Source organism: Hemibagrus wyckioides, linkage group LG06 (genome assembly GCF_019097595.1).
Source record: "Hemibagrus wyckioides isolate EC202008001 linkage group LG06, SWU_Hwy_1.0, whole genome shotgun sequence".
NCBI lineage: Eukaryota > Metazoa > Chordata > Actinopteri > Siluriformes > Bagridae > Hemibagrus > Hemibagrus wyckioides.
In genome coordinates this window covers 8492676-8507623 of record NC_080715.1, presented here as the reverse complement: position 1 = coordinate 8507623, position 14948 = coordinate 8492676, and the positions used below count along the sequence as shown (strand labels likewise).

The 14948-nt window shown below is 39.6% G+C and overlaps 1 protein-coding gene across 1 annotated transcript; it reads left to right on the top strand.

Moving 5' to 3' along the window:
• The first annotated feature begins 8153 nt into the window (after positions 1-8153).
• On the top strand, positions 8154-11019 carry LOC131354035 (C-X-C chemokine receptor type 1). Its single transcript, XM_058391257.1, has 2 exons — positions 8154-8492; positions 9469-11019. The coding sequence occupies exons 1-2, from the start codon at positions 8414-8416 to the stop codon at positions 10545-10547; spliced, it is 1158 nt and encodes a 385-aa protein (XP_058247240.1). The 5' UTR covers positions 8154-8413; the 3' UTR covers positions 10548-11019.
• The last annotated feature ends 3929 nt before the right edge of the window (positions 11020-14948 follow it).

Here is a 14948-nt window from a genome sequence, read left to right as displayed (position 1 = left end):
AAAACTAAACTAAAACTGCTTGAGGTAATTATTTTATGTGGGCTCATGTCACAAACTGTTTTTCAACGCTCCCCTTGTTCATCTACACTGACCAGGCATAACATTATGACCACTTGCCTAATATGGTGTTGGTTCTCCTTTTGCTGCTAAAACAGCCCTGACCCGTCCTGCACTGTGTATTCTGAAACCTTTCTATCAGAACCAGCATTAACTTCTTCAGCAGTTTGAGCAACAGTAGCTCATCTGTTGGATCGGATCACACGGGCCAGCCTTCACTCCCCACGTACATCAGTGAGCCCATGACCCTGTCACCGGTTCGCCACTGTTCCTTTCTTGGACCACTTTTGATAGATACTGACCACTGCAGACCGGGAACACCCCACAAGAGCTGCAGTTTTGGAGAGGCTCTGATCCAGTTGTCTAGCCATCACAATTTGGCCCTTGTCAAATCTTCCTCAGCTGTCAAACAGCTGAGTAATCATTTATCTACCGACCACTGCCTATATCTATCTATCTATCTATCTATCTATCTATCTATCTATCTATCTATCTATCTATCTATCTATCTATCTATCTATCTATCTATCTATCTATCTATCTATCTATCTATCACTGCCTAAAGAGATTATTCATCTATTTAGTAAATTGGCCAAGGGATAGATCTTTGACACCAGTGTGCCATGTCCAGCTCCATGTCACATAGTAAACAGTACAGTAGTATTATTCTATTCTCTTTTTCCCCTAATAGACTCTATTGAATTTCTGAACCTAGAGACAAGTCCATCAGCAGCAGTCGAGTTTGGGGTAGATTAGGGTTCGGATCTTTCCAAATCTTTTCTCATGTGTATAAAAACAGCCTAAATGCATCAATTCAACATTGGCCATATGACGCATGCTATATCCTTCTGTATATCTTGCATTTCTGTGTAATCAGATGCATTTATGTCAATTATTTACCTGAACACAGCTCCCTAAGAAAGGGAAGAGTTTTCACAGACATTCATAGCAGTGTAGCTGGTGGTTTTCAAAATAGAGGAAGTACAGCCGTTCGTCAGCTGATGAGCTCAGCAATGTATACACAGAACAGAAATTCCCATCAGCTAAACACCTCTGCTGTAAAGAGAGCTGAAATGACCTGTTTTGCACTGAACTGAAGCAGTCTTAGATGTTGGTCTGGTCAGCTGTTCAATTCTCTGTATTTTCTCATAAGACTTCCTGAAAACAGCCTGACAACTCGAGAACTGTTCAGCTAGTTTTTTTGCTGAAGAACATTATGACAACTAGTCAGATCAATCAATTAATAAAGAACAAATTTCCAAAACGAAGACAAACAATTAAATAGAAAATTGTACTTAGATTTTATCAAAATATTTACATATTTCATTGATAATGTGTATTGAAACATTTAAAAAAAAATATATATATATATATATATATGCACGGTCAGGGCAGCATGGTGGCTTAGTGGTTAGCACTGCTGCCTCACAGCAAGAAGGTCCTGGGTTTGAATCCTGAGTTCACAGCAAGAAAGTCCTGGGTTTGAATCCTGAGTTCACACTAAGATGGTCCCGGGTTCGAACAGCCTTTCTGTGTTGAGTTTGCATGTTCGCCCTGTGCTTGTGTGGGTTTATGCCAGGTACTCTGGTTAGGCTGACTGGTAATTCTAAATTGCCCATAGGTGTGTGTGGATGTTCATCTAGATGTATGGCCCTGTGATGGACTGGTGACCTGTCCAGGGTGTGCCCCTACCTTTTGCCCAATGTGTGCTGGGATAGGCTCCAGCAGATCCCCGTGACCCTAATTAGGAATAAAGCGGGTATAGACAATGGATGGATGGATATGAGAGGTTATTCTGGCAGTATAGTCTTTAAGCAATCTCATGCGGTTCCTAGATTCAAACATTGCTATTAACTATTAAACAAAACAAAACATAAGCTCCAAGTAAGTCTTATATATAGCCATGAACTAAGCATGCACAGTCATGTTAACTGTTTATCTGGAGCTTAATAAGCAAGGCTCCTTTTTTGTCAATAAACCTGAGCTATAATATCAATGTATCAAGTAACAAACAAAACCTGTGTTGAATTATTTATCTTTTCAAGCCAAGACTGTAAGAGTTAACAGTGTAATATTTGGTTGTCAGTGTGTGACTTTCAACACCACCTTGAGCTGATAGTGGTCCTTTGTTTGGCATTGATTTTATCAGAATTCCTCTCCCCACTTTCCCCTGAAGAGCAAACATGTTCCTACCTGTCCAGGGGGGGTTTTGAGATTGTCTCTATTCCTGACATTTCCGAGGCAAACCTGCTTGCACTCCATATCCTGCTGAATAACGTTAAACTGATTCCAAAGCACCAGCTACGCATCTACTGTATCTCACAGATTGAAGAGTTTTACTAATATACTGATATACTTTCTGGCTATAGTTACTGATAAAACCGTTGCAATATATCCGCCATTTAGTTCATTAGCTCTTAATTCTTTCACAACTAACATAACAACCCCTCAACTAACCCAGATTTGCCTCTTCGGCTTTGCGCATTATCACTCCGTCCATCTGTGATTGAGCTTTTTCGTTGGAAACACCTTGACTCATTCTTTTACAAAACAGCCAAAGGCCACACCGTACTTCGTGTGCATTTTAGCGTCATGAGAGAGTGAAGCCGCTGTGTGATCTCCACAGATATCAGGGATTATTTCTGGCCAAAATATATGATTAGACAGATAAGGGATTTGCAATGGCAAGCAGGTTGTGACCCAAAAGTGGCTAGTACAATAGGAGCCACGCCTACAAAAAGATGACCTGTATACAGCAAAGCAGCTAATAAAATCTTTTGTTTTATAGTATTTACATTATGAACATTATGACTGCATATCAAGCCTGAGAGCCTTAAGCCACATCAAATTTGATCACGGCCAAATGTCAACAAACGTTAATTATTGTCTTACACACCTATTTTACAATTAAAGTCATGTACAACATAAACACATTGGTTTAAAATAGTTTATTATTTAAAAAAAAAAGCCCAAAGAGGATAGAATAAGCTCAGACATGAGGTTTAATATCAGTATAAATCTCTTATGTCTTTCTTTTCTCTTCCCTGTAATAATTATACAGGAAAACGCCCCATCTGTATTTCACAGCACTAGAGTAGTGCACCACCTGCTGGTGAAAAATCCACAATGTTTCTTCTATTAAAGCACAAAAAACATCTCAGTACTAAAAGAAAACATCTCATTATTACGACAATGAACAAGCCAGCGGTGAGAAAAAAGCTCGATGAAAATCTATTAACAAAAGGCTTGACTAGTCACAGCTGATTTCGACTCCTGAACATTAACTGGAACTCTGTTCTGCGCCTTGCTTTAGCCAACAATATTCTAGGTACCAACAAAGACCCTGCATCTATTAATCAAAGCAGGTGTAGCGTATCATTAAAGACACCAGTGCTTTATTGGTCATTAATGTAGTGTGGGATGATGTGGTCATATCGTCAGTATTAGCTGCTGCATTAGGGACTAAGCGGAACATCCAGACAGTAAGACATTATAATAATCCAATCTCGAGGTGACAAAATCCAGTGATATTTCTCACATACACAGTATAGCGTGAAGTGAAATTCTTTTTCTGACTGTCCATAATATAGTAAATAGAGCCAGTGAACACTAATATAAAGTGATAAAATTAAGATATAAATAAGATACATTAAGATCAATATAGGGAAAATATGGGGAAAAATTGTAAAATAGGGAAATAAATATATAAAATATAGACAGTAAAGATAGTATCTGAATAGAGTGATTAGATCTGTGTGGAATGATGACTATGAACATAGAATGTTACATATATAGTGGTATGTAACATATATACCAATATAGCACAAAAAATACACATGTAGTGCAATTCCTTCTATCAATTCCATTAATCTTTTGGCTTGCTCTCTCTCCCCCACTCTCTCTTTCTCTCTCTCTCTCTCTCTCTCTCTCTCTCTCTCTCTCTCTTTCACCCATAGGTAAAATCGGTCTAAGACACAAGCAATAATAAAACCACATGTGTTACCACCTCTCTATCCACACCTGACGCTCAACCATGCCCTCGCTGTCACAAACATTACTCAACTTTATTCATCTGGTGTCTATCATCTGTCTTTGCTGAAACATAAAGCATGACAGTGGAAGTTCATACCACGTTTCTGTATACTTAGAGGTAGTGTGTACAGAAGAAAAGAAGCATTAGGATTAATCTCTTGATAAGAAGAACCCTTCTAAGGTGTGTATATTAAAGACAAAGGGATTCTCAGTGTAATAAAAATCTCTCAATGGCATTCAAATCACATTAAGCCAAACATGAAGTACAGTTTGATTCATTGTGCCAACCACAACATTTCTAACAGTTCGTTTAATAATGATTTTGGGCAGCAGTGAGCTCCAGTCTTTGTTCCTTTTTACTGGGTCTTTAACTGTAATGCAAATGAAAGTGGCCCTGTTATCGTGGGATTTACAAAGTGACAGAAAAACATGTTACCCAATTTCCTTATTTGATTAAAACACTGTGGCAGTGGTAGTTTTACATAACGTGTCTTCGTGCATGGGTCCATTTCAACACATTGTTTCCATATTTCGAGAAAGGTTTCATGACATGCTTTCTCTATACACTCTTATCCCTCAGCTGGAGGATGGAGCCTGTGTTCATGACAAACAAAAACTTTTCAGCTTCTTCTTTTATTATTTTATTTCATAATAAGTCATAATAATAGATATGTAATATGTGTATATGTAAATGTTGTATGCATGTGTGTATATATATATATATATATACACTATATTGCCAAAAGTATTCGCTCACCTGCCTTGACTCGCATATGAACTTAAGTGACATCCCATTCCTAATCCATAGGGTTCAATATGACGTCAGTCCACCCTTTGCAGCTATAACAGCTTCAACTCTTCTGGGAAGGCTGTCCACAAGGTTTAGGAGTGTGTTTATGGGAATTTTTGACCATTCTTCCAGAAGCGCATTTGTGAGGTCACACACTGATGTTGGACGAGAAGGTCTGGCTCTCAGTCTCTGCTCTAATTCATCCCAAAGGTGTTCTATCGGGTTGAGGTCAGGACTCTGTGCAGGCCAGTCAAGTTCCTCCACACCAGACTCTGTCATCCATGTCTTTATGGACCTTGCTTTGTGCACTGGTGCACAGTCATGTTGGAAGAGGAAGGGGCCAGCTCCAAACTGTTCCCACAAAGTTGGGAGCATGGAATTGTCCAAAATGTCTTGGTATGCTGAAGCATTCAGAGTTCCTTTCACTGGAACTAAGGGGCCAAGCCCAGCTCCTGAAAAACAACCCCACACCATAATCCCCCCTCCACCAAACTTTACACTTGGCACAATGCAGTCAGACAAGTACCGTTCTCCTGGCAACCGCCAAACCCAGACTCGTCCATCAGATTGCCAGATGGAGAAGCGCGATTCGTCACTCCAGAGAACGCGTCTCCACTGCTCTAGAGTCCAGTGGCGGCGTGCTTTACACCACTGCATCCGACGCTTTGCATTGCACTTGGTGATGTATGGCTTGGATGCAGCTGCTCGGCCATGGAAACCCATTCCATGAAGCTCTCTGCGCACTGTTCTTGAGCTAATCTGAAGGCCACATGAAGTTTGGAGGTCTGTAGCGATTGACTCTGCAGAAAGTTGGCGACCTCTTCGCACTATGCGCCTCAGCATCCGCTGACCCCGCTCCGTCAGTTTACGTGGCCTACCACTTCGTGGCTGAGTTGCTGTCGTTCCCAAACACTTCCATGTTCTTATAATACAGCTGACAGTTGACTGTGGAATATTTAGGAGCGAGGAAATTTCACGACTGGATTTGTTGCACAGGTGGCATCCTATCACAGTTCCACACTGGAATTCACTGAGCTCCTGAGAGCGACCCATTCTTTCACAAATGTTTGTAAAAACAGTCTGCATGCCTAGGTGCTTGATTTTATACACCTGTGGCCATGGAAGTGATTGGAACACCTGATTCTGATTATTTGGATGGGTGAGCGAATACTTTTGGCAATATATATATATATATATATATATATATATATATATTATTTTATAATATATATATATATTATACATTTGTTCACCTGCCAGTTATGACACAATACTCATCATATGACAGCTAATAAGTGATTAGCTGGTGCCCTTTTCCCCATACAGGTCATAAACTCACAGGTGACTATGATTGGCTGGTGTCACAGTGATTGACAGGGGAAAGAGTGTATGTCTCTCCCACACAAAGACACTCTTGGCCACACGTGGCTATCACAATGAATATGTAATTTGAGTATCCCAAACATTGGGCAAGAGTTTTTTTTTGTTCTGTTTTCTCTTTCTGAAAGCTGATGTCAAGTTTTTCGGAGGTGACGTTAGAGGTTTTAAACAACTGCCTTTATGTGAAAGAGTAAGTTATGTATCATTACGGCTCAAATCTTCAGGATAATTTCTCTCATTTTATCCTTATCTTGATTATTCATTTGGTTTTTAACTAACAAGACCTTCATGACTCTTTTAGAAACTTGCAAAAAAGTGTACATAGTGCTTCCTAACAGGTTATATAAATATATCAATTTAATTATCGCATATTTCAAGCAAATTAAAAGCATTCACTTGGCTGACATATGGGTTTGTTCCATGGGAAGACTGTATTGCACCAGTAAAACACGTCTATTCCAATACTGATAATATTACGTAATAACCTCCAAGATAATGTTAGGAGAAATACAGACAACCTCAAGAGGTCAAACATGTTTCCTCTTTCATCTCTCGCATGTAAACACAATACAACATGACTTTACATTACCATAATTAGTTTTTTACCCCCAATATGATTTGATCAGGTCTTTGGGAGTGACAGTTGGACAGGATTAGGAACGAGTACATCAGAGGGACAGCTCATGTTGGACGTTTGGGGGACAAAGTTAGGGAGGACAGATTAAGATGGTTTGGACATGTTCAGAGGAGGGAGAGTGAGTATATTAGTAGGAGAATGTTGGACATGGAGCTGCCAGGCAGGAGGCAAAGAGGAAGGCCAAAGAGGAGGTATATGGATGGAATAAATGAGGATATGAAGCTAGTGGGTGCAAGTGTTGAGGATGCAGAAGATAGGGATAGGTGGAGAGAGATGATTCGCTGTGGAGACCTCTGAAGGGAAAAGCCCACAGAAGAAGAAGATGATTTGATCAGGTATTTTCAAAGCCCTTAATAAAACCTTAATAAATATCAAGCTCATACCTGAGATGAGACTCGAACCCCCGACACTGAACATTTGTAACAAGAGCATTAAAACTGCACTATCCAAGCTGTAGGCCCTGATCATATTAGCCCCAGGGTTCTTAAGTCCTGCTCTACTCAGCTGTATGGTATCCTGAAGTACACCTCATCCAACATCTCCTGGATTGCTGGCTACCTGTTAGATAAGCCCCAGTTTGTGCGATTGGGCGCCTCCCTGTCTGACACAGTAGTCAGTAACAGAGGAGCACCTCAGGGGACTGTCCTGTCTCCATTTTTGTTTACTCTTTACACCTCAAACTTGCAGTACTATCCAACAATATACTTCTTAATTGGTTACATTTATGAGTAGTACCCATTATTCAATTTCTTCGTGGTTGTTTAAATTCAATCAAGAAAACAAAAACTTATTTAAGCAATTTATCCCAATTATGTTGAGAGATGCTATAATTTTTATGTAAACTACACTGAATATTTTTTCTTTTCTTTCTTTTACTGTGAAAACTTCATATTTACCTTCATCTCACATGTTTTCATATAACCCCTAACCCATAGACCCTCCATTATCCCTCTATTAAACATTCATGCACTGCTCCTGAATGTGTTTTAACAAAAGCTAAATGTCGGTTGCTATAAAACAAACCTCTACCAAGCAGCTCTTTGTTTTGCTCCATAGTTTACACATTTAGTTTCATTTTAGAAATCACATGCTGATGTTTTGTGGCTGCGTGTTATGGTCATATTGATACCCCAAGTTGGACACGAGTGTAAGTCTTGTGACTGAATGAGTGTTAAAACTTCCCCAGCTGGAGCTCATCATCACCACCATCACCGTGATCTTCTGCTTTTTTTTTTGTTGACATAAATGCAACATCCTTCAACATCATCGACTTCTTCCGATAGAGCTCTTCCTATAGCGTTCCACCACACTGAGATTGAACAACTTTTTTTAACAGAAGAAACTATTAGTATTAAGAAATGTAAAAAAAAATGTTTAATGTATTATTGTTTACATAGAGGTTTATATAGAGTGAAGGAAACTTCTGGAAACTACTGTTTGGTACTTTTTGAGCCCCAGATTTTGGGATTGGGTAAACAGGATGTAACATCACATCCCAATGGCCGTGCGTCTCTTCAATGCTGTCCTCACACTCGTCTACATCTCTTCTGAACTTTACACAGTCTGAATTGTTGGGAAAGGAAGTCACAATGACCGGTAAGAGAGTGCTTATATTTTGGCTCTTATATATTGTGCAAAACAACAAATAGCATTTAAGTCTTATGTCTAAAGGCTAGGGTTTTAGCTTAAATATTTTCTTGGATCTAAGTTGCATTACTGTATCAGAAGAAAGGGAACAAGCTAAAAGCAGAATTAGCTTGCATTCATTTTCCAAAACAATGTTATATTTCAGTGTTTGTGTGTCATTAAAGAATGGAAAATACCAAGTAATAGGTTATTTTTTTAGTATAAAAACATAATGGAGGCCTTAAAGATCATAATGTCAGCATCCACAATGGACAAGCTCTCACTAAATGGTTTAATGATGTACTCTAAATCATATACCATGTAGATAATAGCCAGTGAATTGCAAGGTAACACCAGCTAAGAGAAAATCCGCAGTACATTTCCAAAGAGGCACATTAGAGCTGGCTTGTAGTGGATAAGATGTCACTAAGAAACATTATGTTGGTTTATTCTTCTGTTTCGACCAAAATTTCACTTGAATTGAACTAAGACAAAAAAGCTGTCCTTGTCCAGCACAAAATATCTAAGCTACATCATACCTAAAGCCATTTTCTCAGCAGTGATTCAAGATAACCTGAAATCCAGATTTAGATTTATTCAGACTAATGAGCAAATCATGAGGTGAACAAAGTGACGAAAAAACCTTGACAAGGAACCAGACTCAAAGGAGGAACTCGTTCTTCCCATTTTCTTCTGAGCAACGCTAGAGAGTGAAGTATCAGTGATGACATTAGGAACAGCACTAAAACAGTACGAAATGGTATATAATGGTACAGTCATTGTGTTAGCAAGTCCTTGGAAGTGCGGTCACCATGGATACCAAGTGAACTGGTGACTATTGCAGGCAAAAGTGCTTGAAAAATCCTGAGGGACTGATTTAGCAAAAAAGATGAAGTCATCCCCAAAACCTAATCTGTAGACGCCGTCTTTTCCATTTTTCTCTTAGATCCGAACAAATCAATTCTTCTGCCGGATTTCTCTGAGTTTTACGACCAGGAATTCAACAGCAGCATCCTGAACACCAGCTACACTCTAGATGAGACGACCATAGCATGCCAGGAGCCCACCATATCACTGCCCATCAACATTGCCGTGTGCATTTTATTAGCGCACATCTTCCTAATTGCCATTCCTGGCAACGTGATTGTAGGGCTGGTGATCCATTCGAACTGGCGCGTTCTGTCTCCGTCTGACATCTACCTGTTCCACCTGGTGATCGCAGACATGCTGATGGCCCTCACCCTCCCCTTCTTCTCCATCTCCGTTGTCGCCGGGTGGATCTTCGGTAACGTCATGTGCATGCTTGTGAACTTAGTTCAAGAAGCCAACTTCTACACCAGCATCCTGTTTTTGGTCTGCATTAGTGTGGATCGCTACATGGTGATTGTGCGAGCTATGGAGACCCGGAGGGTCCAAAGGATCTTTTGTAGCTGGGTTGTTTGCTTCGTGGTCTGGGTTTTGGGTATCCTACTTTCCCTTCCTGCCTTGAACAACGGAGTCTATTACAACGAATACCAAGACATGCTCATTTGCACTGAAACGTTCGAAATTGACACTGCAGACAAGTGGAGAATAGCAATTCGTGTAATGAGGCACCTTCTGGGCTTCCTGCTACCTCTGTGCGTCATGCTGACGTGCTACGGAGTGACGGTGGCCAGGCTGCTGCGGACCAGAGGTTTTCAGCGGCAGAAAGCCATGAAAGTGATTGCAGCTGTGATGGTGGCGTTCTTACTGTGCTGGACACCCTTCAACTTGGCCACCATGGTCGATACGCTCATGAGAGCCGACTTGGTGAAAAACAACTGCGCAGCTACAAATGGTGTAACCATAGCCATGTTTATCACGCAGAGCCTGGGGCTGATGCACTGCTCTGTCAACCCGCTGCTGTATGCCTTTGTGGGAGAGAAGTTCAGGATGAGGTTCTTCAACATGATCCACAGGAAACGGATGACAGAGCGTGGAACGCCATCGAGGTCCACCAGGTCCACTTCGCAGACTTCAGAGGGTGTATCCCATTTCCTCTGAGCCAAAAGCTCTTGCAAAGAATCACAGATATGGACATCCCCATCTAAGATAAATATATTTATTAGGAAAAGGATGCCAATGTACATGCAGTAGGATACCTGATTAATGCGTTAGAGTAAAGGTATAGAAGAACTATTTTTTTATTCCTTATATGTCCTTTTAATTGATCAGTCTTTAACCATAATTGATATCAAAGAAAACTAAAAAATCTTGTATCTTTATTTGGAAGGATGTTTGTGGTGAAAAGTAATTGTTTTGTGGCAGCTTTATTTTGTAGTATTTTGTACTTGTTGGCATTTAATGGAAATAAACCATGTACTGTTTTTTGTATTAAAAATAATTTCTATTTTAACTCTTTTTTTCCGATTTCTGGAATCTACTACTGTATATCTAAACGTGCCTCAGTGTATTCCCCAGACTCAAATAAAGTACATGAATTTCTTTTAAATAAATATTTTATTCACAAATTTCAGTGGAGTGGACTGGAGTGTAAGGAACTATAAATAAAACAAAATACCTTATTTCTTTCTCTCTTTTTTGACAGTTCTACTACAAATAATTGAAAGAACAAGTGAAAAAAAAAATTGGGTTGAATCAACCATTTTATAACCACAGATCTGTCCTCCTATTTCTCCTCTGTATAGTTAAAAAAGATGGCACAAATATATTTTTTATAGTATGCAATGGCACTTATAGTATAAGTATACTGTTGTTGATATTACAGATACAGTGATATATTATGTTATATACACCGATCAGCCATAACATTATGACCAGTGCCAGGTGACGTGAATAAGACTGATGATCTCCTCATCATGGCACCTGTTAGTGGGTGGGATATATCAGGCAGCAAGTGAACATTTTGTCCTCAAAGTTGATGTGTTAGAAGCAGGAAAAATGGACAAGCGTAAGGATTTGAGCGAGTTTGATGAAGGGCCAAATTGTGATGGCTAGACCACTGGATCAGAGCATCTCCAAAACTGCAGCTCTTGTGGGGTGTTCCCGGTCTGCAGTGGTCAGTATCTATCACAAATGGTCCAAGGAAGGAACAGTGGTGAACTGGTGACAGTGTCATGGGCGGTCAAGGCTCACGTGGGGAGAGAAGGCTGGCCCGTGTGATCCGATCCAACAGACGAGCTACTGTTGCTCAAATTGCTGAAGAAGTTAATGCTGGTTCTGATAGAAAGGTGTCAGAATACACAGTGCAGGACGGGTCAGGGCTGTTTCTGTGGCAAAAGGGGGACCAACACAATATTAGCCAGGTGGTCATAATGTTATGCCTGGTCAGTGTATTATGTAGAGTCAGGCCACATTAAAATGACCCCCTACAGAAGTCCTAAGATGGCATGCATTATTATGTTTTTTCTTTCTTGTTTTCTCGTGATCAAGACATCATATTCTTGACATAACAAAAGTTGTTTTCTCCTGATCACGACTTAATTTCCACATGATCTCGACGTAACAAAACCCAGTTTTCTCACGACGTAATTGTATCGCCTCCTCAAGCCCTCAAGACACTTATGTGTTAGTTGTTAATCACAGACTGAAAACTTGAAGTCCTTATCACGAGAAAACAGCTTCATGTTTTGAGATCATGAAAAAATTAAGTTACAATATAATAACGCATGGCCTCTTAGGATTTCCATAATATTGAAAATATGATAATAAGTTCAGATGTATTAATAAAAACTGAACTGATATACATAAATATTATGGCTATTCCTAGTGATTTACTAGTTTTACTAGACATGCTATTTGATTTACTGTGTGTTTTCAAGCTTTACTACATACTAGCTACATACTGCAAGCTTTTTGACCACAGATAGACTCTTTTATTCATCTTAATGTGACAGAATCTTCTGAATACAGATGTATTGTTTATTGTTTATTATTACCCTTCCTGTTTCAGAACAAGATGTACAAAGAGGAGATTTTAGCCATTTTACTTTATGGGCCCACTGAATAATCTTCTGTCTGGAGTTCATTGTCCACCTTAATGGATTGCAGATGCAACATTTATCCTGTAGAGGGCGCTCATTATTTACTTTAAAACCATGTGGTGTGTTTAAACCAGCACTGGAACATCATTGTTCAGAGCACAGTCTAAGGTGGACCAGCAAATCAAAAACAATCTGGCTCCAGCTTGACCCAATGTCATCTTCATCTTATGACCATACTGACCGTATTGTCTTTAAATAGTTAAAACCTTCTGAAAAGATATTCTGAATGAAACAGACTTTCCTAAAATACCCACAGTTGGATCCAGCCTGACCCACACACTCCTTCATGTTTAAAGGATCAATATTATTTTGTGTGGTTAGGATTATGATTATGTTAGCATATTTGCCTCGCACCTCCAGTGTTAGCAGTTTGATTAGTGCCTCCACCCTCTGTGTGTGTGTGTGTGTGTGTGTGGAGTTTGCATGTTCTCCTTGTGCTTCGGAGGTCTGCTCCTGCAGTCCACAGACATGCGTTGTAGGCTGATTGATATCTCTACAATGTCCCCTGCGCTGTGCACCGAGTTTCCCTGGGATAGACTCCAGGCTCTCCATGACCCCCTGTAGTATAAGCAGTTCAGAAAATGGACGAACAGACAGATGGAAGGATGTGAAATGTCCCTGTAGGAGTCAGTGCTCTGAGTCCTCTTTAAGTAGAAATTGACTTCCTACAACAGAACATATGGATCCAGCCTTCTTACACATCCTTATAAATTGCATAAAAACGGAAAACGAACAGAAGCATAGAAGAAAAACGAAACTGTCTTATATACTTTATATAAAATGTTACACTGCACTACTTATAGCTTTAGATGGATTAAGTAATTGAACAAATTGGTTGATCCCTGGTGTTATTATAGGTGTGTTACTGCCCTCTACTGGCAGAAGAAGTGAGAAAGATCGATGTGTATGTGTGTGTGTGTGTGTGTGTACGCGCATTACATAACACCTGGGATTCATAATCATTGCAGATGTGTGTTTTGTTGAACGCCTTTGCTCTTTCAGTTTAAACTCTCAGAGAACAAAAGGTACTGATCTTTACCTTCGCTTGTCACCGCATTGGTAGCCTCTAGTGTACACTTCATCTACTTGAAGCGTTCATCTTTCACCTAGAACGCTGCGTATATGCTTTGAATAGAAAATGTAGTACAATTTTCTATCTTAAATCTATTCAAGTGTATATAAGTGAAAGATTAAAAGTACAAAAGGCCCAACGACAGGTAAAGTTTACTTTCATTTTGTCTTATATCAGGACTCACTAACACACTAACCCCAACACATAATTATGTGGCACGAATTCCAGAAAAACCGGACTATCTGATTCGTCCGGTATCAACTCCAGAAACTCCTTAGACGTCTACTTTTACTTCCTGTAGTGATTATTAGCATGTGTTTGGTTAGCATTCACCTTCACCCCATGCATCGGGCATCAGCACCTTGTAGAATCTCCTTTGGCAGGTCTTTTCAGGATATGTGTCTATCAGCGATGCCAATCTGGATGCTGATATTCTTTCTGCTCAGCACAGAACAGAACACTATCCTGTTGAAAGGAGAACCTTGTTCCATCTTTCCTCATATCCTCAATGATAAGCAGATTCCTGCTGATTAAAACGAATCATTCCTACACCACGATGCTCCCACCACCATGCTTCACTACGAGGATGATGTTTTTATAATGCTCAGCAAAGATGTCCCATCAAATCCTTGGAGCTCAAGGTTCAAAAATATTAACATTTAGTCATGATTGCTGATTTTCCATACGATGTCTTTTCTCAATAATAGCTTTTTTTTTTTATCTCACCACTCTTCTGTAAAAACTCAATAAAGTTGTCCTGTGTACAGCTTCTCTCATTTTATGGATCTCTCCAGCTTCTTCAGACTTCTTGGATGCTTCTCTGATCCTCCTTACTACTGTCACTATATTTTGGTGGACAGCCTGTGATAATGCCATATATTTTTTTAATTATGTTAATAGGGGAGTGTAAAAAGTTTAAAGGCAGACGCTTATACAAGGCGGTGTACATCTTCCTGCAGTGTGCATTATTTTCCATGGCCATGTCTCATTTGAATATCATTTCATATCAGATCATTTTTCCAGCGGTATTTTGTACAGCATGTCCGTTACAATATACAGTATCGGTTTTTCAGACATTGTTCCATTTATTGATTTATTTATTTATTTTAATTATTATTATTATTAACCTGAACACACAGCGCACATGGGCAAGCATGACTTTTTACACAAACACCACAAACCACATATATATTGTCTCCTCTTCGGTTGTGAAACTGCTGATTATATCACTGCATGTGTGCTGATTACACTTCACACACAGGAAGGATCATTTGTTTTTCAGTATGAAGTGTGTGTGTGTGTGTGTGTGTGTGTTTGTCTATTCCACTA

Excerpts from the sequence above, each read along its gene's own strand:
- LOC131354035 (XM_058391257.1), top strand. The coding sequence starts at position 8,414 with ATGCTGTCCTCACACTCGTCTACATCTCTTCTGAACTTTACACAGTCT. Across the intron at positions 8,493-9,468 it reads AAAGGAAGTCACAATGACCG|ATCCGAACAAATCAATTCTT; the intron begins GTAAGAGAGTGC and ends TTTTTCTCTTAG.